General features: G+C 34.1%; 2 protein-coding genes across 4 annotated transcripts; one reads left to right on the top strand and one right to left on the bottom strand.

The window, feature by feature from the left end:
- Positions 1-688: 688 nt before the first annotated feature.
- On the bottom strand, positions 689-19,162 carry LOC132547587 (splicing factor, suppressor of white-apricot homolog). 3 transcript variants are annotated; one of them, XM_060211365.1, is made up of 16 exons: positions 18,978-19,162; positions 16,425-16,591; positions 15,687-15,800; positions 15,124-15,188; positions 14,084-14,312; positions 13,027-13,201; positions 12,352-12,591; positions 11,779-11,989; positions 11,300-11,441; positions 10,820-11,023; positions 9,019-9,210; positions 8,544-8,781; positions 7,451-7,681; positions 6,341-6,511; positions 5,752-5,899; positions 689-5,207 (listed from the first exon to the last, which is right to left on the bottom strand). In XM_060211365.1, exons 1-16 carry the CDS (start codon positions 19,160-19,162, stop codon positions 5,127-5,129), a joined length of 2,793 nt encoding a protein of 930 aa, XP_060067348.1. In that variant the 3' UTR covers positions 689-5,126. The 3 variants fall into 3 exon arrangements, with proteins under 3 accessions (XP_060067348.1, XP_060067349.1, XP_060067350.1); XM_060211366.1 differs by having other exon boundaries at positions 18,532-19,042; XM_060211367.1 differs by having other exon boundaries at positions 18,941-19,042.
- A 293-nt stretch (positions 19,163-19,455) lies between these two features.
- On the top strand, positions 19,456-25,373 carry LOC132547606 (transmembrane protein 199-like). Its single transcript, XM_060211390.1, has 6 exons — positions 19,456-19,627; positions 20,110-20,186; positions 21,565-21,654; positions 22,178-22,217; positions 24,002-24,126; positions 24,429-25,373. Exons 1-6 carry the CDS (start codon positions 19,456-19,458, stop codon positions 24,510-24,512), a joined length of 588 nt encoding a protein of 195 aa, XP_060067373.1. The 3' UTR covers positions 24,513-25,373.
- Positions 25,374-26,504: the final 1,131 nt, after the last annotated feature.

The following is a 26,504-nucleotide window of genomic DNA, read 5'->3' as shown; positions in this document are numbered from 1 at the left end:
ATCAGAAAAACAAAATGGCCAAAAATCAGCCATCTTGGATTTTGACTTTTAAAAGCTTGTTATCACTATTTCTTAGCAAGTGCTGAATGTGCATTCTTCTTGGTCCCTAGTTGAGCCCCTCTGATTTTGGGTCTATAAAAAAAAACAAAATGGCTGATAGGCGGTCATCTTAGATTTTTACTTTTGAATGGTTATCAGTATTTCCGGACAACTACTCGAGATCTTTCTCAAATTTCATGTATGGGAGTATTCAAGTCCCAAGTGGTGCCTATTTAAGTTTGGAACTAATGAGAAAATTTTACCAAGTAAAGATTGTTATTGCTATTTCTGAAGAAGCAATAAATGGATACCTCAAATTTCATACTTATGTTCTCTTTGATCTCTCCTTGTGCTTGTTTGCTTTTGGGACTGATCAGAAGAAACAAAATGACTTCCAGGTGACGATTTTGGATTTGGCAGGTAAAGATTATTAGTTATTTCTGCAAATAATTGTTCAAATATCTTATTAGGAGCATAAAAAGAGAAGAGAATAGAAGGGATAAGATCCAACTTGAAAAGAGCATATAAAGATCAAACAATGGTGGGCGCCAAGATCCCTCTGGGATATCTTGTATTGAAGAAAACTGATTTGTTAACAATATTTTTTTGATATTCACCAAAGAGAAAATAACAAGTGGATTTTTTTTTTTTTTTATTATATAGCCTTATAAAGGTCAATATTCACAAAGCACCATTATAACATAATGCTAAAAATATGGGTTGCCCTAGATGGGGACTACAGATCCAAACACTTGATGCTCACACACGTTTAGCTGACTTCCATTCCAAATACAATTGTATGCCATAAGCTTCCCACAAGAACAATGGTGAAGATTCATCTCAATAACTTATTATATCCATCACACCTTTATATGCTCTCACTCAAAACACCTTTGGACATTTTGATAACCACCTGTACAAGAGACAAACACATGTACATAACCAACACACCAGTGATTAGATGTTTCAAAACATTGAACAATCAAAATGATCTTATTCCACAATAATAGATACTGATGGTATGATTCTCAAAAAATATTAGATTTTAACCAACCAGTATACTTTAAACATCAATTCTATAGTTTAATCCATATTGTTGTTTTAATTCAGTATACTACCATGTATACAATTAAATATTAGTCCAAACACTGACAACATCTAGATAATTGATACCCATGACGTAGTAGATAGCAGACATATAGTTACTGTCCATTATGAAAAATTTTACTAAATTTCCTACACTGCTTTACACAGCTGTGAAAACCTGAATTACATTTGACAATCCTTAATGACTATGTCAGTGAGAAAGCACTTGAGTTACTGACCCGAAGCAATAGAACATAATGAGTCAGTAAATATGATATACTGTAAATATACTTATTATGACATGATAATATTTCACACTTATTAAACACTTTTTTGCAAATAACCAAAATGATGAGTTCCTGCATTCACAATTATCGCTATATAAGCAACATACAGAACTGCATTTCGTGCAATCATATGTTAGTGCAATGATTTCAGTGTGGTAAGTGCTAAAGTAGGATTATCATGAAAATATGTATGTTTACAGTATTACAACACATTTATGACTGAAAACAATCATGACTAGCAAGGCAAATTACGAACAGACCAAGCAATACAAGGTATATGGAGCCTACACTCAACCTAAATTTCAGCAGATTTAAGTTCAACAACCAGACTTACAAAGTAACTAGCAAATTCAATTTCAACAACAAGAACTACAAAATGACTGGAAGATCGATGAATCTATTTCTTGTGTAAGGCCTTTGTAAAAATCTAAATATAGTAAGTGCCTGCAGCGTCCATATAAATATAGCTGGTGCCAGTATAAATATTGTACACCGGTGCCTATATTAGGGCACGAGTTACCCGTGTGAAAATTATATTGTGTGATCATGATAAATGTTTTTATAAACTCTCTCACTGACTAAATGTAATGTGCTAGCTTTTATTCCCCGTAACGAATCTACCAGCAAAGGTACTCATTATCATTTTTCTGTTTTACAGATTACTTCTGATAAATGATAGCACACACTGATCTGTTTCGAGGCCACTTTCTCACTTGAAAAATTATTCTGTTGTTTGCTGCAGTAAGTCTACAGCAATAAGTGTGCTGAACATCTGTAATAGCCTGTAGACACATAACAGAAAACATGAACATTACCCTGAATTACACAGACATCCATGAGAACAAAAAATATTTTTCTACAGATCGGTAAATCTTTAACTATACCAAACACATCCATAAACACATTTATCGTATATAGTGACTATATACACAAAGAACAGCATCTCCATCTTTTTTTGTCATTTTACATTCATCTTAAAATATAAACTCATTGTTACAATAACCAAGTTGTCAGGAGGTTTTAAGTGCCATTAGTTAAAGTTTAAAACTAACTTACATACCATTTGTAATTCCTTTAATGATGTGTTGCATTTGGCTTTAAGAGAGTTTTATTACAGATATGGGAAAACTAGTAAGAAAATATAATAGACCGAAAAGTGTGTTTTATAAGCTGTTTGTTCAAGAACAATCAGACTTGATAAGACCTTACAGACAGCAGGCCTGGACTAGTACAAGATTCAAGTAACAACCAGCGTCATATGTATGAACAGTCATTAATATACATACAACCAATGACCAATGACTAGAAAAGGTCTTCATTTGAACCACAGATCCATTTTATAAAAGGCAAACCTCAGCAATAGAATTACAGAACAATCTATATATAATCTTATTTCAAAACATTCTAAAGTTGTATGCAAAATTTCAAAGACGTCGATTTAGATGAAAATAACGGTACATGTACTAATATATAGATATATATGTGTGTGTGTATATATATATATTATTTATGCTGTAATAAAAACTACCACTGATCTTGAAAAATATGACAGCTCAAGTTTGTTTTATAGATCTTTACTACTGGAATGTATGTAAGTGAATGCTGTAAATAGACAGCACTCTACAGATGATGATAAACTTAATCTATTTCAAACTCTCAAAAGATGCAGAAGGGAGATATTAAAAAGGACAACATTTTAACCCAAACAAATTCTGAAAACTTCATTGCACATCAAATAAGGTGTTTTTAAGGATAAGAAGGCATAGTTGATAATCAAGGTGCCTTGACATTTAAGTACAATACAGTATCAATATTTCAGTGTATCTTGTACTGTCTGTTTCATGTATACAGTATCTAATGTGTGATATATGCAAACAGTCACTTTGAATGGAAATGACAATTATCTTGGCATTCCCAAAAAAGTACGCCATTATGCTGTTATTCTAAAGATATCTTATGTACAAACTAGATAAGAAATAAGTACATCAATGTGTTATGTATATGTTCTTCTATCTATATTAAGGTTTCTCAATTAACAAAGAAAATCATCTCCTATCTAATACTGTGAACATATATATTTCAGTGCTATCTTAATTTAGCATTTTTTCAGACTCTAGACATATTGTGAAGATAAGAATGTTTTAACTGCATTTTCTACAAAGTGTCTGAATTCATCATTGCACTTAGTTGTTCAAAATTGACACTGTGCTTAAATTTGATAGCAACAAAAATAAGTAGGTCTACAGTAAATAAATATCTCAAATTATGCTGTTACAGTGACTAAATAAGGGAAGCATGATTAGGAATGAACCAATACTGGGTAGTGCACTAGAATGACTAGTTGGTACATCCTGTGATGTAATCAAATTAATCATCAACAAACTAATATCTAAGCTGTTGTGTCAATACAGGTCACATCAAACCAATACCAGTGGATAATAACAGTTCACCCAAACGCCCAACATTGTATACATTTTAAAAAGACTGACCAATTGTCTGAAATTTCACTTATGTGCTTACACAGAAGCATCAGATATCAAAACCAGCTCCAATGGGCTATTTAGTCCGGAAAATAGAATAGATTCTAACTTCTAACTGACAGAAAGTAAATGATTATGTACTCTGTGCATTTCTATACGTATAACTTTGAATATGTTGAATATGATCAATGTTATTTAAGTAATTCCAAAGCCTTTATCTCACTTTGTAAGTGCATCTTAAATAAAAGATGTCATCTATATAATATCATTATGAAATGAAATATCTAGGTACCAATAACACAAACATCACATTCCTCTTCAGTGTACAATCTATTCAGGCTTTCTATCATGGAAAGTTTACAACCCTTTAATAGTGCTTAATTGGGTTGGAGCTTTTGTATTTACTTTGAAGTAAGTTTCTTAAATGAAAATATGATACCTTGTATTGTAAATGTCAGAATATATCGTATCACAGCATTCAGGATTTGAGAGATATTTCAGTGGTCTGTTTTGAATCAATCCTACAGTGGCACACTATGGGATTCCTATTGTGTATTCTTGATCATCAATGGCAGTAACATCTAACAATGTATTTTTGGAACATAAATTTTGGCTTTATTTAACATCACTGAAGTACTAACACTTGCAACAAATTTTTGGAAAATAAATCTTAGCTTTATCAAACACCAATGATGTATTTCTGGATCAAGTACTTCTGCTTAATCAAATACTAGCAATGTATCTTTGGATCATCAGTTCTTGTATGTGACATCATCAGTGATACATTTTTGGATCATCAAACCCTACTGAAGGTGACAAAATCTCTCATCAGTGTTTTTTTTTAGATAGATTCACCATGTATGCAACATCATCAGTGTATTTTTAGATCAAAGACTCCTACTGTATGTGACATCATCAGTGTATTTTTTTGATCATGGACTCCTACTTTATGTGACATCATCAGTGTATTTTTAGATCATAGACCCCTGCTGTATGCGACATCATCAGTGTATTTGTAGATCATGGATTACCGCTGTATGTGACATCATCAGTGTATTTTTAGATCATAGACCCCTGCTGTATGCGACATCATCAGTGTATTTTTAGATCATGGACTCCTGCTGTATGTGTCATCATCAGTGTATTTTTAGATCATGGACTCCTGCTGTATGTGTCATCATCAGTGTATTTTTAGATCATGGACTCCTGCTGTATGTGTCATATCACCAGCGTATTAATGGTCATCAAATCCTTCCTCCTGTAGAATGGCTTGTCGTGATGCCTTTATAATTGCTCGAACACGGTTCAACATGTACTGTAAACACAAGCAATATACTTAAGTAACCAGTGTGGCTTTACATCAACCTTAACTGCTATACTTGATACTGGAGACCAATATCTGGCAATGTTGATTGTATTTTCAAGAATTTCAATATTAAGGCTACAAGTACAACATATTTCAGTAGATTAGCAAAGAGGAACAATGAAATTAAACAACGAAGTAAAACATGAATGCTCTGCTTCAATGCATACAAATCTGATTATTCCAACTGATGAATTCCACCGTTGAATATTGAGTGATGGCCATCTTTATATAATACAGTGTAGAACTTGATATTATGACATATATTATGGGGGAAAATATGAGCCAAATCTGTTTGGAAATCCTGCCATAAAATGATGGCATAAGTTTTAAAATCCTATTTCATGGGCTCCAAATAAAACTTATAATTAAATCCCTTGTCTTTGTAGTCTATTGTACAAACCTGGAGTCTCAAACTGAGACAAACACCTTACATTAATAAATCAAAAAGCTCCCCAATATATTCAATTGAAGAAGATTAGTAAAACATGTTTACCTTAGACACTGCTTTTTCCTCAGACTTTGATTCACCCGGCAGACTACAGCTGTTACTGTCGGAGTCTGGGGGAAGTGGAGGTAGGGGAGGGAGAGGGGCCCTGGAGTCTGATGGTGGCTCTGGTGGTAGACAATCTGGCAGTGGTGGTCTGTAAATAGAGACACAACATATCTATTACTGTCTACTACTTACTTTACAGATAAAACAGACATCATTTTTATATACTAAGTGGCAGTCATGACAAACATAACAATGTATCAATTTAGTATATTTAAATGCTTCATAAAACTGTAATATTAAAATTTAGTTGCCTACTTATGATATTTTTTTACTACTATTTACGAAATTTACGAAAAAAAGAACTTATTCAAACAAGCCAAGATCATTATGACAGTTTTGTTGCCTACTAATGATATTTTTAATCCTATTTATGAAATTACCAAAAAAAAGGAATTATTCAAACAAGCCAAGATCGTTATGTCATTTTGACAGCATGTTTTTCTCCTTTGACCTGATTTAAAATCAAACATCAAAACTGCATACAAAAACATTTTATATTTTAATACAGCTAATGTTGAACAGTACTCACAAGTTAGAAAATTCTGTAAATGTGTATGGCTTAGCCTTGTCTATATTGTCAGTAACATCTGCAGCAGACTGGGACAGCTGTGGTTCCGGTTTGATGTTGATATCATAGCTTTGGACAGGACCAATCAGATCACCTGAGCTCCTACTGCTTGATGATTTATGATAAGGCGACCTGTTATTTATGAATATCCAAAGTCATTAAAAATGCATGTTTCCATGTTCAGGCTTAAAAACTAAACACCATATCTGAACTAATCGTTTATAAAATAGTTCTTTTAAAACAATCAGTAAATGAATACGATCAGGTTAATTTGCCAGTACTAGTATGCTTCAAACCGGTAACATGTCATTGAAATGTCACACCTAAATCTTTTACTGGTTGTGTTCTATTGACATTACCAACCTGAAGAAAAAACATTTGGAAATATTGAAGAAATGGTGTTTCGCTTTTGCTAGATTTGAGCTGTACATATACTGTACACAACATGCTGATATTAGCATAGTCAAATTTTCGCTTGAACAAAGAGAACTGTACATAAAATATGAACTATTAGAGTAGACGTGAATTAACACAGCAGGAAATCTGGAAATCCTAATTTACCAGAGCTCTATGTTCTCCAGGTAAGTCAATAGTGAAATGTATTAGGTTATTTAAAACCATATCAAATTGTTGCCGCTTTGAAATAAAAATACAGCCAATCCTGTGTATACAGGCACCAATTGCACTGATCTATTACAAAGAATATTTACATTAAAATATTGTTGTTGGTGTGGTGTTTGAGTAGTAAATTCCAGGGGACTGTTTTGTAAATTTTTAAATAAACATGCTGACCTTTGTCCTGTCATCTATTGGCTGTCTTACTAATGAAGGAGGGTGAAATAGCTTTTACTCTCGTTAGAATGTTTACACCTTTTCTATAAACAGAATAGTCTAATACTGGTGCGAAACTATTGTTATATCCACTGATGCAATCTATGTCACATTATTGCATACATATATACCAAATTTTGATTCTTAAATTTATGCTGTACATGAATAAGCACTGCACACATGGCATTTTTTTTTCATGAACATCTTCCGACACAATACTTAATAAAATGACTTATCTACCTTGAACGTGACCTCTTCTTTTTCTTTGACTTTCTGATATGTTTTGGTGACCTCCTACTGGATTTTGATGAACGTTTAGATGGTGATGGTGAACGTGACCTCTTCAGTGATTTTGACCTCCCAGGAGATAATGAAGGACTTGACCTGTATCTTGGTGACCTTGACCTATCTTTCCTACGCGGACTTTGTGGCCGTGGTATACTTCTGCGTGTTGGTGACTTTGATGATGATCTTTAAAATTAAAAAAATGTAAAATCAGCCTTTGAAAAATCAGTTCAAATTTTTAACTGGCGATACACTCAATTAACACAAACGCTTTAAATATCACCTTACACAACAAGATACTTTTCTAAAACAAATGAATTAGTTTTATCCTCCAATCACTCCGATATGCAATAGCTACAGGAGACTCAGTATTTTTACCCTCTACAGTGACTGTAATCCACAATCTATTGGATATACAGCAGATGCAGGAGACACAGAATCTTTACCTTCTAGTGACTAAAACCAAAAAACACTCAGATATATACAACAGCTACATTACATAAAGTCTTTTTACCCTTTATAGCAAGTTTAACCCTTTAGTAATCAGCAACATGCAGCAAAAACCCATTAACTTCACATTCCATCATTATTCAGACATACAACAGCTACAAGAGATCCACTGTCTTTACCCCTGACAGTAACTTTGCCAAAATTAAACATATACACCAGCCACATAAGATCCATTGACTTAAACTTTCACAGCAGTGTAGTTTGCAATTGCTCAGATAATGTATAGTTTTGAATTTTTGGGGCTAATATTTTGCAGTTGTCCTGGTTGGGGCTAGTTCACTGTGATTAAATTTTGTGCAATGCCACCTTAAAAACAGTGGTATGATGTATACAGGCAGATAATATGTACTTTCTGACAGTTGGGTTGATTTATAAAAACATTTGTAGGTTATTTAACATTTTGCACTATTTTTGATAGATTTGAGCATAGCGAATTAATGCCCCACAACTATTACCATTTATCCAGTAAACAGCAACTGCAATGCAACATTACACAAATATACAAAGGTCGTAATTACTGAACACACAGATTATTTACCTTCTACCTCTAACATAAGCACTAGGTGGAAGTGGGGAGCGTTTTCTTCTAGGTGACCTTGACCTTGATGATGGGCTTGTTGACTTGCGAGACCTTGAGGGCGGAGATGAGCCTCTGTCTCTAGACTTCTTTGACGACCTTGACGATCGGTCCGAGTAGTCACTGAGACGGTCTTCCTCCTGAGTTATGGGTGTATGTGAACGGCTGCCTATAGATGTGTCTGTGGACGCGGTCCCCCCTGTGATAAAACAACAATTTCCTCAATATGAAACAAAAGCCTTCAGAGAATGAATCTACAGCAGCCTACAAACTCATAATAGGTCGTATCAACTACCTGGCAACACAAACTTATCAGCAGTAACCAGTGCTTTAATTCATTATACATAACAAACAGCAGATATCCATTTAACTTAACAAGTATTTATCATAGATCATCTATTGAACTCAATTAAGTACTTGTTATTTTTCTGCTAACCTGACTCTTCCATATCACGCTGGTCATCTGGTGTTGAAGAGGAGGATGAGGCCGCTACATTAGTAGATTTGAGCATGTTGATAAACATGGCTGCCTTACGTTTCCTTTCAGCTTGCATCTGTTTCTCTTTGTTTGCCTGGACTAGCTTCTCACGTGCCGCAGCTGCCATTCGGTCCTTCAGACGTTCTTCAGCTAAAACATCATTTAAATCTTGAGTCTTCATTTTTTATTACAAGGTATATATATATCAGGACAAATCTAATTATCATTGTTTATAGTTTCAAGTGAGTCACCAGTAACAAATCTGTACCAAGTATATCTAGACATAATACCAATGCTGCATTACTGGAAAGGGTCCTTCACATTCTACCTAGATACCCGAAGGTACGAAGTGGATTGATTAATTAGGGTAAATTTAAATCAAGTAGAATCAATCTCAACAGGCAGGAGGCGGGTTCTTGAAGATTTTCCAGAAGAAGTCTGACAGAGTGGACAAACTTGTACATACTACCTAACAAGATCCCAGAGGGATCTTGGCGCCCACCATTGTTTGATCTTTATATGCTCTTGGAAAGTTGGATCTTTTCCCTTCTTTTCTCTTTTTTGCTCTTGATGATAAGTCATTTGAACATTCCTTTACAGAAATAGCAATAATAATCTTTACCTGCCAAATCTCAAATGGCCATCTGGAAGCCATTAAATTCTTCTGATCAATCCCAAAATCAAACAAGCACAAGGAGAGACAAAAGGGAATATACATATGAAATTTGAGAGATATCCATTCAATACTTCTAAAGAAATAGCAATAAAAATCTTTGGTAGGCAAAATCAAAGATGGCTGCCTGTCGGACATTTTGTTTTTCTGATCAGTCCTAAACTCAAACAGGCACAAGGGACAAAAGGAATATATATATGAAATTTGAGAAGGATTTACACAGTAATTCTCAAGAAATAGCAATAACATCTGCCAGGCATTTTTTCATTCTGATTAGACATAAATCAACTAGCAGAACTAGGGACGAAGGGGAACCTACATATGCAATTTGATACAGATCCATCCAGTATGTCTCAAGAAACAAAAATTGTTTATGGACGACAGACCACGGACACAGAGTGGTTTGAATAGACCACCGCCTGATGATGGTGTCTGATAGAAACTAAATGAACCTGCCTCCTGCTCATTGAGATTGATTCTACTAGATTTAAGCACACTTGCAACAATTTACACTATAATCACAAGAGATGGATTTTTTTTATTTACGATTATTTTCTCTAGCATCAACAGAAGATTTGTCTTGCGACTTACTACATGACATCAATGATGTTTTATTTTCACTGGTACCTAGACTTGATGATTCCTTTGTTATAAGATATAGCAGTAGTAAACTTCAACTGTCAAAATCTAAAATGGCTACAGGCAGCAGTCTAGAATATCAGCTCATACTTCAAATGTGGCATCCATTTCAGAACCCACAATGATTGTGTCCATGACATTTATTGCAGCAGAAATAAATCTCATTAAAAAATGTTATTGAAAAGACGAAAAGATAAAAGTACAAATGACTACACTAAAACTGAGCTTCTATTGTTCAAAAAATTGTTCAATATGTACCACTTTCTTAACTATGTCAAACCTGTCAATGCATAAATTCTTTTGAGCAAAATATATATTAATGACACAAACTTTTCAAATATTTTGATACAATTTCAATTCTGTTCAGTTCTCATGGAATTTATCAAAGCACCCTCTCTCCGTGGTTTTCAAAATATAACCAGTAGTGATCAAGAAGGAAAGACTCACCTTGTTTTCGTTCAAATTTCTCCATCAACTCTGCTCGATCCACTTTGTTCTCTGATCTCACGTACTCAGTACTCCGCGAGTGTTCTGACCTTGAATACTCTGACTTAGAACTATCTGGTCTTGTATTTTCCGTGACAATAAAATCTGAATCAACAGGTGTGGATGTCCCTGAGAGGTCAGATTTGTAAGGCTTATCCCGATCACCTGCACAAAAACATGTTGCCTTTGTAACTTAAAAACAAGTTCACATTCTAATACCTTATCCATTATTGTTGCAACTGACATTTACCCAAATGTAAACACCCATAGGAATCAAAACATGATTTTATATTCTTGAAAATGGGATTTCCTGAAGCCACCAAAATCTGTTTCCTATCCAAAGATAACTCAGAAAGAAATTTTTGCAATTCATCTTCAACAATACAATCAACATAGTTTACTGTTAATCTGATCTTTTAAAGACATTTAAGGGTTACATACCATCCTCATCACTGCTGTCATTGTCGAACACTTGGCGTTTTTCCAATGAAGTACTTTCTTGTTCCCGAGGCTTACCCTTGATGCTGAAGCTCACACCTTTAGGTCGTTCCTTTTCCAAGCGTTTTTTTTCCTTGGCAGTTTCCTGTCAAACATAGAAGAAAAATTAATGTACATTGTAAACACAATAAAAATGGCAAAACTTACCCTCTGCTTTAACAGATTTTCTCAACTGATGACCAACATATGACTGATGATTATTTTTTGGTAATAGTACTTATCATTGAATATAAAATTGAATTGCACTTTCTGTTTTCTATCTGACAAGACTATCTGATTCAATATACATTGATTTCATTATAAGTAAACTGTAATGTCAATCAATTGAACTTTATACCACTTAAAACTGGTGTGTATATATATAAGTGTATGTTGCACATATTAATCTTTAACACAGGTGTCAAAATCACTGCAATACTTACTGTGATATGAATATTCTTTTTGAAGTTGTAGTATGGAAAATGAACATGGTGGGATTCCAAAAATGCAAATCTGGGATCATTTTTACTTTTCACAACGATTTCAAATTCCACTCCATTTTTGGCAACATACATTGCCATTCTATCTATAACGGGTTGAAGGTCAGGTGGAGGCGGAACGATCTGTGGAGCACCAGGTATGCTAAAAGAATCCCTGTTAACACAATATAAAATACAACCCAGAGTGAATTTAAGAAGTCAGCTCAATCAGTGGGATATTTGTCATTAAGTTTTGACAATTTCCTTACCAAATCTTTTGTAACTGTATATTGTCAATAATGTTTCAAGCTATCATATTTATTATCAACAAGCTACTACATATATCAAGTTCAAGTTGTAATATTTCATCTAGCTTAATCTCAGAAGAAACTGAAACAAAATGGCAGGCATAGCGCTGACCTTGGGAAAATTTAAATCCAATGATTCTAATACTTGCTTGTCGATCAAAAACCAAATGACTATTTTTGACTCATTGTATGAGGAATCATTGATGCTATAGTTTGTATATGACATTACCTTGAGGAGCTGTCTTCACTGGCCGGACTGTCCCGGCTGAGGTAGAGGTTACCACCCACATCTGTCCCTGGGGGTGGGGGCTGCTGTGAGGACGGGAGAGTGACAGGTTCTAGCCCAGGAGGGAGGGGCAAACTTGAGTTGGCAGGTCCATATTCTGGTGCCGAGATATAGGGAGGCAGTGGGGGTGGTTGTATGGATGGCGTATCTTTACGAGGTTGCTGGTCTGCTCCAGTGCCACTGCTACAACAATCAGAACATCTTAAAACATCTACACATAACATGAACTTTAAAACAGACTTTGACAAAACTTACCTAAGATCACAACCATTTATTGCTTCAAATCAAAATTGGTCTCTCAAATCATTTTAAATGGCAAGTGTTTAGAGAACTTGATATTTATATACCTTGTGTGGAATTATGATATATACACGCACCATAAGTTTGATTTCATATGTTTGTTAGGTTTAATCTATTGTCCCATGAACAGCCATGGTCATTATAAGGAGAGGTCTCCTTGTTATTAACCTCACAGCTTCCTGAGAAACTTAAACTGCCACAGGTAGGGAGTGTCAGACTTAATCAACTTGAATATTCAGCTGAAGTTACATAGACCAAGGTTCTAACCGACTGAGCTATTGCAAACCTTCATAAGTTTGAACTCGAGTTTTAACTTACCTTGTCTTCTCATGCTGCTTGTTTGACTTTTTGAGTGACTTAATGAGTTGTCCATATGGAGTGTCATGGATGCTGACAGGTGGTAACTTGATAGGTTTCAGGTCAGGTGTGGGGGAGGCTCGCTGGATCATCAGACTGGGATGAAGGTAACCATCTGGGTGTTCTTCCTCATAGCCTGTAATACATCACAGCAGTTAATCACTGTTAATAATGCAACAAGATTACTTACTATCAATTCACAACCATCAAATTATTACACTCAACAGTCCAAGAATGAAAACAATCTTTTTATCACTTGCAAAGTTAAGCAGACTCATACACAATTGTTTGTATTCTTGCATTTCATGCAGAAGTCATTTTAACTTTTCATCTATATCAATTATCACAACAATGATTGTTTACAATAACATACTATTTTGAAACAAATATGCAAGAACAAGAAAACAATAATTTCCAAATAATTATTGATACAAAATATAAAGACCATACAATTATATATTGTAGTAAATCTGTACTACAAATTGTCCAAAGTGATGGAATATTTATGGAATTCTTAAGACAGAGTGATGCCGTATTAGTACTTATTTGTGTACCATATATTTCTGACAAATTTTTTAACAAGAGAAAAAGTATCAATCATTAAAAATTGACAATTATGAAGGACATTGAGACTATATCTCAGGTAGATGTATTCCCATATATCATCAGTGGAAACAATACTTACTAGCTGGACTTACAGCTTCATCATTGGAACTATATGTTTACAGAACAACACTTAATGTATACTGCATATCTCTATATCATTTCATTGATTAGTAGAGTCGAAATGTCTGTTTTAATTAATATCGAAATTTCAGACCTGAACTTTATTTTTTAAATTTTTTAAAGAGAATCTACATATATGCACAATTCATAAAAGATTTCAAAGGTTTCATAAAGACATGGTGTGAAAATTGTGTGAAAAGGTTTAGATATTACAAGAAGTGAGACACATCCTTTTCAGGAGGCGAGACTAAAATTTCACCAAGTAAGACTGAACATAAAGAAAATGACTTACTGCTATCATGGTCTTCCTGTATCTCCTCGGCTTTCGGCCGATACTTTCCCGACTTGATCATCTTCACCATGTGTTTATAATATGGGTTCAGTACGTTTTCAAAATGCATGAATTCAAACTGTGAATTATTGGACTGCTTTGTTTTGATGATGATTTCCATCTGAGCTCCGTGCTCTGCTATGAACTTAGCTGTCTTCTCTATGATAGCATTCTGTTTTTCTGTCTCAGGCTGTGGAATAAAACATAGATTTATGAGAGAAATGTTATGCTTTTAAAGTAGTCAACAAAATTAACCTTGACACTGCTACTAGGTAGTTTTTGTATTCCTTAATCATTGCACAATTTATTTATAGTGGGTACTCGGTATCCTTTTGGATCCACGGCTGTTCCCGGAAGGGATTTCCTGATTTTAATGTTTGCGGGACGTTGTGTCTCCACCCCCCCCAACCCCCAACCCCCCCATCCCCGTTGTTGAAAGGGTTTTTTATGTATAAATTCCTCCTAGACCAGATAGAAAACAGTTTATAATGTAATTAAACTAAAAACATACAATGAATAAAACATTCAATTTCCATTTGTGATGTTTTTTGTATTTAGATATTGTTGGTTAATGTCCTATTACCAGCTAGGGTCATTTAAAAAAACATGCCATGTCAGGTTAGTAGAAGATAATTGAAAGTTCCCATAGAAAATATATCAACCTGCAGCAAGTACCTGGCAACTGTTGAATTTAGACCTCAAACCCTTGACATCACCCTCCCCTCCCCTCCCCTCTCCCATCCCCGAGCAGGAAGGCTAGTGATAGACTCATCACCCTCCCCTCCCCTCCACCACCCCCTAGCAGGAAGGCTAGTGATAGACTGTCATATTTCTATTACAAAATCAGGAAGAAAAACATATCTATATTTTTCTATTCCGGAGTTTAAAATAGTTTCAGGAAATGCTATCAGACAGACTGTACAGATTTATGTAAAGAAAAGTAAATGGAGGTTTTCAATCGGAGATACCTTGTAAATCTAAAAGTTAAATGACATACTTACCACTACGACCTCAGGTGGAACATGTAACTCTGGGGCAACAACAAATGGTTTATCCTCCACTGCCTCTGTTCAATCAAATCACAAAAACATTGCTTTAGAAATTTTTAGTTTGAAATATTTTGAAACTAGAAACTGTGTATAACACATGAATTCCCCTGCTTCCTTGTATGGAAGTATAAGTGGAAAAGTTTTCTTGATATGACACTGAAATGGAACAAGACTCAATGAGACAAAGGGAGAGAAAGATATTAGGTTAACATTATATATCCCAATACACTGATGGGGAATGAAAATTATCTTTAACTTTTTTTACTTGTAGTGCCAGAATTTATCTGACCAAATGTCACTAGGTGCACATTAAAAAATATCCCTGTGTATTTAAAAAATTGATTCTGTACAAATGTCAACAATAGCTTATTCCATCTGCCTTGTTGTAGGATAAATACACTAGGAGTTGAATTTTGTAAAGGAGGTACATTTTCCTCATTAGAACCTTTCACAAAAATCCCCCTCCCCCCGAAACTACACATCAACATCTGGGTAATACATTTACTGATATTTACCTATTTTAACCTCTGGCTGCTGCTCAGCTGCCATCTGCTGAGCATAGTCATAGCTGAAGCTGACAGCATTATAGCCCTCAGAAAGAGACAGATAATAACGCTTCCACTCCTCCTCTGTAAACAACAACAAAGTGGCATTATACATAAGTTTATTACATTGATCTTTCAAGGTGGGAGCACAGCAATGTGCAATAAATCAATGAATTAAAAAAAAGAATTATTTGTGTTATTGTCCTGTCAGTCAAAACTATTGTATAATTCAATCAATCATATCAGATCTCTCATTCTAATTAGTTTCCTGTACTTTGTTACACAGATATAATAAAACCCTGTTAAAATCAGCATTTACAATCAGCAAAGTCACCTATTATTGACCAATCAGATTGTCCCTTTCTGCAATGTTTGGGAAAACGAAACAGTGCTATGAAGTTATTTATTGTTTGATGCAATATGAAAAAATATTGATTTAAAAAAAATATATATTCCAGTGTTAAAAATGTGAAGACAGTACAAAGAGGTTAAGGCTTTCTTATTCCATGCTAATGCATTTGTTTGGTGTCCATGTTTCAATGGATTGTTCCTTCAACTTTCTGCAAGTTATAGGACATTGTTAGGCCATACAAGACACAAAATTTTGCATCCATAAAATTACTTTTAAGATCTGGAGAGGCTTTTTTTTTTTTAGATTTCTAACTTTAAAATATACCAGTTTGTCACACTAGTGTATGGGACATTTACCTTCATACATGGTTTTCTCTGCCATATCTGTCCGCAGCTCCAGATAACGCTCTTCATCACACAACTTCTCCATTTGTTCTTCATCTTCTGTCAAAGTTTGATCTGTGTCCTTAACATTGTTGGCATCAAATGCTGAAAGGTCAAACAAGTGACCCCTTCCGTCATACCTGTCGGCAGATGAAAATGCAGTAAGGACATGCTCATGGTTCCAACTGTATCATTAAAAACCTAAATACACATTTTACACAGGAAGCTTGTGTGAAACCCAGAAATACTGGAGCAAGCATAACAGAAGACTACCGACATGCATGAAGCAGAAATGTTTTAAACTAGATAGGGACATGTGTGATTATTATAAGATAAAACTGCACATCAAAAGTATTCATCTGCATTTGTTTCACTTCAAAAACATGCAATGAACAGCTGGGTTTTTTTTGACAATAACCCACATTAATTCCTAGCTGCACTTTAAAACGCAAATAAATTTATGTAATTTTTCATTTGGTTTTTATTGAAGAAGTGAGAAAAAATGTGGTAACCTATCATGTAAGGCCTAAATGTAGTTAATTTATTCTGATATGAATTCAAAATATAAAATTCATTTAATTGATAGTAGAAAATCTACCATACTGGACTATTAATGTCATTTTAAATTTCTCAAAGTTACCACATATTTACTTGTCATCTTTGAATTTCTCTACAACACCATGAAATAACTAAAATATGTGAATATTTCTGATGTACAAAACCAGATTAATCACAGGAAAGGGAGAAATGCAGAAATATCACACAACATATGCATGACCTCAATGGAAAAAAACTGCACATAGCAAGACAATCACTTCACTATTGAAAATCAAATCATACTAACAATACACAGCGACAAACATGTGGTAATCTTGCCAAGAATGTCACGGAAGTCACTTTAAGTTTTGATTTGATAAATCGATATATTCTTTTAATATGTCTTTTTTTAAACTGAACCTTCAGCAATTGTTTTGAAATTTCAAAACAAATGGAATCCGGTAAACAACATCCATAAAATGTTTGTTTATTTCCAATATATGTAGCTTGCAAAACATCTTATTAAATCTAAAAGTGTTGTAAATTGTTTTTCATGAATACATGTAATTCATCAAAATAAGACCAACTGGTAATGAAATATCATGCTTGTAAGTTTTTAAGTAAAAAACAGCTGTGCAAAAACTTGTTGCATGAAATCATTATTCAAACTTAGAAATACATGATACATGTAGACATGAACAGACACTATATGTGTGTGTGCACACCCTACAGTACTCAGCAACAAAATTCTGCTGCAATATTGAAAACACACTCATCTTTGAAACACTTCCAAGAGCTTTGTCTCAACACTGTCTACACTATTTTCAGATACATGAAAGTCCTTTTTTTTTTTACATTTATCATTCAAAAAGATGTTTTGTTGACTTTTCTTTCTAATTTACTGTGACCACCAGCTGCAGCTTACATTGTTATCCATTCATGTCTTTATTAGTGGCTTTAATGTATATGCAATACTTAAGGCAATTATTATTATTGTGTGTAATGTTTATTATGCTTCATTAGAATTTATTTACTTACTTTGTTACTACAAAAGTATGCAAATTGTTTTTAAGTTTGAAAACTTGGTAAACTACACCAATATTTTTGTGTAGATGTTTGTGTGCTGAATTGATGTATTTTAATAGCAACATGGTATTTATCCTCTGATTTGGTTTATTTATATGCTTATGATTTGTTTTTTTTTCATTTTAATTTTCCATCATTAAATTATCAAGCTATGCTGTTAAACGTTCTCATTTTTTTAAATAATTAAAGACCTTTAAATGACATTCTGCAGAAAATTATTGAAATTCGATATAAAAACTGCAGCAATCAAAGTTATTTTCATTAAGTATTTGAAATCATTTTGTATACTATTTTATCAAAATAATAAATAAAGTGTTTCAAAAATAAAGGACATAAAAACATATTTTATGTATACACCTTGTCCAATAATAGTTTATGGTCTTCCATAATTGATGGGATTTCTTTGGTTTTGATTTATTCCATACTGATACCTGTCACCTGGAATACCAGTTCATACCGTTTGATATGACATTCTTGTTTCATCTCTCATCATCAATACAAGGAGGACACATCTGAAATAAAATTCCTGAAAACATTTGCACCACAGAGAATGCCAAAGTGCTGACATTCTCAATAAACATGACAGAACATGAAAGGTCTTAGTAAGTTGTTTGACTATCAGTGGAAGTGCGACGTCTTTTCATCATTCCCCATCAGTCTTAAACTCCAGTCAGTCATCTTTCCTTTTTTCCAAAGCAAGGGCAAGGTCATCAGAGAGGGGGTCATCGGCATTCATCTGAACACTGGCATACATATACGGTCATTGCCGATGCATACCAGAAAACACAATACTCCCTGTAAATCCGTGATACTGAAAACTAAGTGCAGATGTTAGTATAATACGCGAAATCGACTCAAATCGAAACCTTTTTTTGTGGCTCCCAAGTTGTATGGAGAACAGACCTGTCAATGAGAAGTCTGTCGTCGGACATCCATGGGATCAGATGTTTCTCTTGGTCCACAAAAACCGCCTTTTCGTCATCCCGGAACAGCTTACATGCATATCCGAATACAAACAATTCTTCTTGTTCTTTGTTTTGGCGGTTTTCCTCTTCATTCGCCTGTGCCCACCACTGCGCCGCAGCCATCTTTTTTTGTTTCTGGTCCGTTTTGGATGAGTCTATTAAAGACAGAGATGGAAGTCAACTAAACAGTTTTAGTAATTATTATAAATGTGATAACTTTAGGAATTTTTTCGGAATATTTTCAATGTGAAGATTATAAATACCGATAAAATATCATTATTCATAATACACATCCCTGTGAATACTAAAATCATTCGAAATAAATTCTGACCTTCCCCTTCTTGTTCTTTTGTAATAAACCTTCCCACACAGCTTCCTGTTGCTAATAATTATTTCCGGTTTGTCTAACATTAGAAATGGAGCCTGAAGTGTTGTTCACGGATTCTGTTTTACAATTCTTGAAAGATTCACTAAAATATGACGATGGAGTTCAGAGTGATGCCGAAGATCATGTGAACAACTTTAAAAACCGACATAGTATTCCGTTTAGAGTGATTAGAGACATACACAACAGAAACAAAATAGCAGGTGCTTGTTTCATCACATTATTATCATTATCACATGATGCTATGATATATTTGGTTCTTACTAATGTGCAATCCATTATACAAGATAAATATCAAATATGGTAAACCTCGTATCGATCATTATGATACCACTATTATAACACGGTCAAACGTTTTGTAACGTGGGTTAAAAACGTGACAGTCGAAGGGAAACAACTCATTGAAACTTTGCCATATAACATGAAATATTCGGGAATACCTGTAAAAAAGAATGGTTTCCAGTCTAGCAATTTAAATATATAACTTATATATATATAGCTTGTGCTTTGTACTTCAATATAAAAAAATCTTCCACAAAGTAATCTTATAATATTCAATGTAATTCCGTTCTGAGTTATATAAACAACCAAAATTCTTACTGCAATATGATGTGTTTTCCCATAACAAGACATTAGTATTTTACATACATTTAATTATTTAACAACAAATGAAATATATTTTCAGGTCACAAACAACGCTATCTTCATGAAATTTTACAAGACAGTGACATATGTCTTCCCTGTGTCAAACTTCCACCTCGTGTAAGTACATGTGTTGTGAATTTCTCTACAAAAAGTAGAGACTTGACCTCAAACCATTTAACATACTTCAGTTTCTAAGCACCCTTCAAGGAGAGTATTATGTTTCCAAACAAACAGATTTGATAGCTGAAATATCATGATTATTGATAAATTGAATTTCATACTTGATAGATAGCTTGTTATATACTAGCTTCCTGCCTGCTGGCCATCAAACATCCAACAATTCTGGTCATTAATGTCTTTATACAGTTATTTGTAGGTTGTTGGCCTTGATACATTTGACTAGACAGTATTCACTTCATGTCTTAATGATCATTTACAGCTTAATTCTTATGTGATGTTGAAGTTTTACAAAATGATGGTTACCATGGCACCTCAGTGAAGTAAATTAGCCATTGTTATCCAACCAATATTTCTTTAGATATGTGACCTTTAATATGGGTATGGTTACAAGTATACTTAGTGTCATCAGTATCCACTCAAACATGTTATGTCATCAGTATCCACTCAAACATGTAGTGTCATCAGTATCTACTCAAACATGTAGTGTCATCAGTATCCACTCAAACATGTAGTGTCATCAGTATCCACTCAAACATGTAGTGTCATCAGTGTCTTTTCAAACATGTAGTGTCATCAGTGTCCACTCAAACATGTAGTGTCATCAGTGTCTTTTCAAACATGTAGTGTCATCAGTGTCTTTTCAAACATGTAGTGTCATCAGTATCCACTCAACATGTAGTGTCTTTAGTATCCACTCAAACATGTATTGTCATCAGTATTCACCCAAACATGTAGTGTCATCAGTGTCCACCCAAACATGTAGTGTCATCAGTATCCACTCAACATGTAGTGTCATCAGTGTCTTTTCAAACATGTAGTGTCATCAGTGTCCTTTCAAACATGTAGTGTCATCAGTGTCTTTTCAAACATGTAGTGTCATCAGTGTCTTTTCAAACATGTAGTGTCATCAGTGTCTTTTCAAACATGTAGTGTCATCAATGTCTTTTCAAACATGTAGTGTCATCAGTATCCACTCAAACATGTAGTGTCATCAGTGTCTTTTCAAACATGTAGTGTCATCAGTGTCTTTTCAAACATGTAGTGTCATCAGTATCCACTCAAACATGTAGTGTCATCAGTGTCTTTTCAAACATGAAGTGTCATCAGTGTCTTTTCAAACATGTAGTGTCATCAGTATCCACTCAAACATGTAGTGTCATCAGTGTCTATTTTATATGAGTAATTGCTGCTTGATGGCTTGGTTTTAAACATTGGACGAAGCTGAATTACATTGGTGACCATTGTTTTCTGACTATTCTTTTACTTATATATACATGTACTTGTAGATATCTGTACTTAGTCTGATGTTTTACAGAATCCAGAGCTTGAAGCGAGAATACAGAGATTAAAAGCAGAACAAGAAAACAAGAGATACAAGGAAATGACAAGAAATGTAGACAAATCTGTAAGTATCATAAAACAGAAGAACAGGAAATATGATACATTAAAGTGATGGTTATGTTTGAAATTTTCTTTATGGCATGATTTTGTTCACTTAACACTGAAAATAAAGAATACTGACATACCATTTTTCATTTTCAAAATATTAGCATTTACAGGTTACATTGAATTAAATCTCAAGATTAGATCTTTCTTGTCTCTTTTGAAACTTATATTTTATTCAGTTGTTTGAAAGCACACACATGACAATATTTGGTAGTCTATAACACACTTTACTGTACACTCATTCTGAACATACCATACACAGAATACTCAGTCATCTTAACCGTTTCATACACAACATAAATCTGGTTTGAAGTATTCATATTAAACATTTCGTACACAACATAAATTTGGTTTGAAGTATTCATATTAAATATGTCACACACAACATAAATCTGGTTTGAAGTATTCATATTAAACATTTCGTACACAACGTAACCTTTAAAAAGTTAGGATTCATTTGTTTGACCCCTTTATTTTTCCAGCAAAAAGATGACATGGATAAAATGAACATTGGTTCTGAAGGTAAGATCTTTAAAAGAAAGAAATGCCAAAAAGGTGCAATGTAAAACATCACTTCATAATTATGATACTGGTTTTATGTTAAAATTATACTGGTTAATTACATTATCTAGAAAATGTGTAGAGCTCACGACAGAATAGACTTAATGGTTTGCAGCATAGATTGAAAATGCCTGCAGCTAAGGGAGATAACTTAAGTTTTATTACAAGAAATTATTTCCATTTTTTCATGGGTACATGTACATTGTGTGCCCATTTTGTGATGGATGAGTGTCACTTGTGGGGCAGGTAGACAATGTGTAGTGTACGGGGAGGCTGACGTACATGTTACATGTAGTTAGAAAACAAGCATGATTAGATGTTGCTTTTTGGTGTCAGACAATTTGTTGCCTAGTACTTTAAAATTTAATGGTTTTAAAAAGGGAAAGTTTTATGGAAGTTTAAGAACGCATCATTACATGATTTAGAGTATCTTACAGTAATTAAAAAGCTTACCTTAGACATCAAAAACCAATATACTCTCCCCATATATAACTTAGATAATACTGATAATACTTTAGATGGTTATGTACAGTTTACAATAAATAGTCAACTTTATTTGAAAACATTACTAATGGGAATTAGGGGGGGGGGGGAATTCACATTCTTCTTCCAGAAAAAAAGAGCAAGTTAAGAAAGAAATTTGTTGGGGAGAAAAATATAGTTATTAGAAGTACAGGTAAATGTAGACTTTGAAATATTGAAATATTAGATGAAAAAAGCAGGAATAAGAAAAGATTAGACAACACAAACTTAAGGGAAGTTTTATTAGATCAAGGGTAAAATCAGTTGATGAGGAAGAAAAGCCAACAAATTATTTTTGAAATCTTGAAAATAGAAATTTCCAATCCTAACTGACAAAGCACTTCCTCTTTATAGTTATTTGTCTGTTCTCCTTTCCTCTAACTTATTATGTTGTACTGTTATATGTATGTCCTCTATGTGATATACAGTGTAGTGTAATGGTCCTGTATGTGAATGTCATACTGTTTTCATAGTACTATAAGTAAAAATTGGTGCATCTGTGTAACTATGTAGTAAATAGAAGTGAGAATAAGTTTGTTACCATGTATATGTAAATCGTTGTTGTACCTAATTAATTAATGTTTTAAAAAGATATAGCAAATATTAAAAAAAAGAAACTTAAAAACAAACTGTAAAAATAAACAAACATTTGTAATGACAGTCATCTTTAATATCTTGTCTGAACTGAAATCTAATTAGGCTAAAGGATTTTAATGAACCTTCATATGAATATGGTAAATTAAATATTGCATACTTTATCTGATTTATAACATTTACAAATCCTAAAAGCTCGAGACAGTCTTTCTGACATGAATCAGGGAACTTTACACAATGTAAATGTACAAATGCTTACGATTTTTGAATTTCTGTTTCTTTAAAAAAAAAGAAGGGAAGCACATATACTCCTCCCTGTAATATGACACTAGATGTTATTGTTCAATACTTATATTTTGACAAAGGACGATTGCCATGATATAAATCATAGTATTTGTAATCCACAAATGGATGAGTTGTAAACACAACATAATTTAATCCTGAGTGGAAGTTGGTTTTTATTAAAATTTCTTTAAAATTTTGAATGGTCATCCATCAAATTCCTTTCAATTAATCTGATAAAATTTTATTTATGGTAAACGATTTGAAAAATGAAGTTGTTATTCTTGATTCTTTTGTTTTTGAATTTCATAGTCAATTGAATTTGTGCATTTTTGTTAACCTTCTAGTAAAAGCTATGAACTCCCAGATGTGGTCCGTGGTCAACTTTGTCGTGACTGTAGGAGGAGCATTTGCATTTGGATACAAAGCCACAGAAATAGCCCTTGGTGGATCAAAACATGCCATGATGGTGGTATGTTTTTCTTCAGAAAGTTTTAAAACCCTGTTCTTGTACAACTTCTCAGACTTTGGGTTTCTATGTGTTTAATTTATTGAAATATTTTCAAAAACAGAAATTCTGTTACTAATTCCAAAATAAGCATAAAAAGTTAAAAGGATTGGAAAAATATCCTCGATACCTATTTCTACATTTGACAATAAACTAGCTGCCTAAAGGTCTATGACTAAACTTTTGTCAAGCAATCTCTGAACTTTTAATCACTGTATAATGCAAATTACCATATACACTGTACTGTTATATATTTTTTATTTCAGCAAATGGTTATAGGACTTATCTTTGGTACAATAGTTTTTTTTGCTGACTTGTATTTCCTTGTGAAGGAACATTCCAAATACTGACAGCACCTTATCATCAACAAAAGAACACATTTAAAGGGATCAGCCAAGGACATCAGTAAAGGATCTATTAAGGACATCAGTACAGGATCTCTTAAGGACATTAGGACAGGATCTCTTAAGGCCGTCAGTAAAGGATCTCTTAAGGACGTCAGTACAGGATCTCTTAAGGATGTCAGTACAGGATCTCTTAAGGACATCAGTACAGGATCTCTTAAGGACGTCAGTACAGGATCTCTTAGGGACGTCAGTAAAGGATCTCTTAAGGACGGCAGTACAGGATCTCTTAAGGACGTCAGTACAGGATCTCTTAAGGACATCAGGACAGGATCTCTTAAGGATGTCAGTACAGGATCTCTTAAGGACGTCAGTACATGATCTCTTAAGGACGTTGGTACAGGATCTCCTAAGGACAGTACAGCGATTTCATGAAAATAACAGTATGAGGATCTCCTGAGGATGACAATGCAAGTGTATTCTTCAGATGTCACTACAGGAATGTCCTTAGTCAATACAGTGATTTCTTGAGGACGACAGAGGAGAGATCAGCTCAGGATGTCTGTAGAGGGATGTCTTCAGGATGACGACAGGGATTTTCTGAAGACATCCGTACAGAGTTCTCTTGCAAATGTCAGTACTTCTGAAGATGTCAATACAGAGATCTCTTGAGGATAAAAGTACAGAGTTGTCCTGATGATGCCTGGACAGCAATCTCCTTAAGACGTTGATATAATCCTTCTGAGCTTTTCAATACAGTGATGTCCTTTGGACTTCAACAGGCTTTTGTCCGTGCTACATATGTCAAATTATACATCTCTGTGTAGAATCCATCCTCAATCAAGGGCACTGCTCACTATCGTTCTCTGTACCCCAGGAACAAATAGAAGTTTTCACTTGAAACACCTTGTGTATAAGACAAGAAGAAAAGTTTGATCTCTTGATGTACATCAAACGAATATGACAGTCACATGACAGTACAATTGTAGGCTGTACTAGCTTTGAAGTTGGGTGTCACCCATTTGTAATCTTCAAAGAAGCTATTAACCTTTGATAGGTAATTTTTTCCTTCTAAAACCCACTTTAGACCAATCAGATTACTTTGCATGTTCCTTCAGTTTTGCCAGGAAATGTTCCAGGGATGGACAGAGCAAAAGTGATTGTTACCCCTTGAGTATCCAGGATGTATGGAATCATGATCAAATGTATATAAGATGATAATAAGTGTAATTAATTCTTTGTGGAACAATATGGGTAAATCAGCAATACACATTAGCAATTATGCTAGATAGAGAGAATATGAGAACGGAAGATGTAAGATAGAAAATGAGTTGGAGTGAAAGAGAAGAAGTGGAAAATGACAAAATGGAAAATGAGTAAGAATCAGATGTGAAAATGAAAACACAGTCTGATATAGAACAATATCAGTCAAAAAAGTAAAAGACAGCTAGTTAAAAAAAAGATATGTTTGAAGTAAACAGACCATCTATCATAACCTTTATAAATGTACTTCTCCTCTAGCCATGTTCTCTACAAGGGATGTCCTTCTCTGTAGACTAGGAAGACTAAAAACCTACTTATTATTATAAAGTCTTCCTCATTTATGTAAATGCCTTAAGAAATGTCAGTTTTCTGTAGACTTCAGGTCCTACTTTAAACATGCAACACACTCATCCCCACCCAACTCCCCTCCACACCTTTCCATTTACGTATAGTCACCCATCCCACACTTTTCATACCATTTTAGACAAGATCCTCCCTTTAAAGTTACCCCTCCTTTAGGTATGATCCCACATTACTGAATATCTTGCCTAAGCATTTTCACATCTTTGTGAATGCCCTCCTTCCACCTCTCTAAATGCCCTCCTTCCACCTCTGTGAATGCCCTCCTCCCTTCTAGGTCATTGGCTTTCATCTTGCTCTGTGAAAGCTCTCCTCCTGGTCTAGGTTACAGTCCTTTCCCGACCTTTGAAGCTGCCAATTTTCCTCTAGGTTCTC

This window comes from Ylistrum balloti, unplaced genomic scaffold (assembly GCF_031769215.1).
Source record: "Ylistrum balloti isolate Yb309-2 unplaced genomic scaffold, AGI_CSIRO_Ybal_v1 Utg369964, whole genome shotgun sequence".
NCBI lineage: Eukaryota > Metazoa > Mollusca > Bivalvia > Pectinida > Pectinidae > Ylistrum > Ylistrum balloti.
The sequence above is the reverse complement of the archived record's forward strand: the minus strand, read 5'-3'. Positions and strand labels throughout refer to the sequence as shown.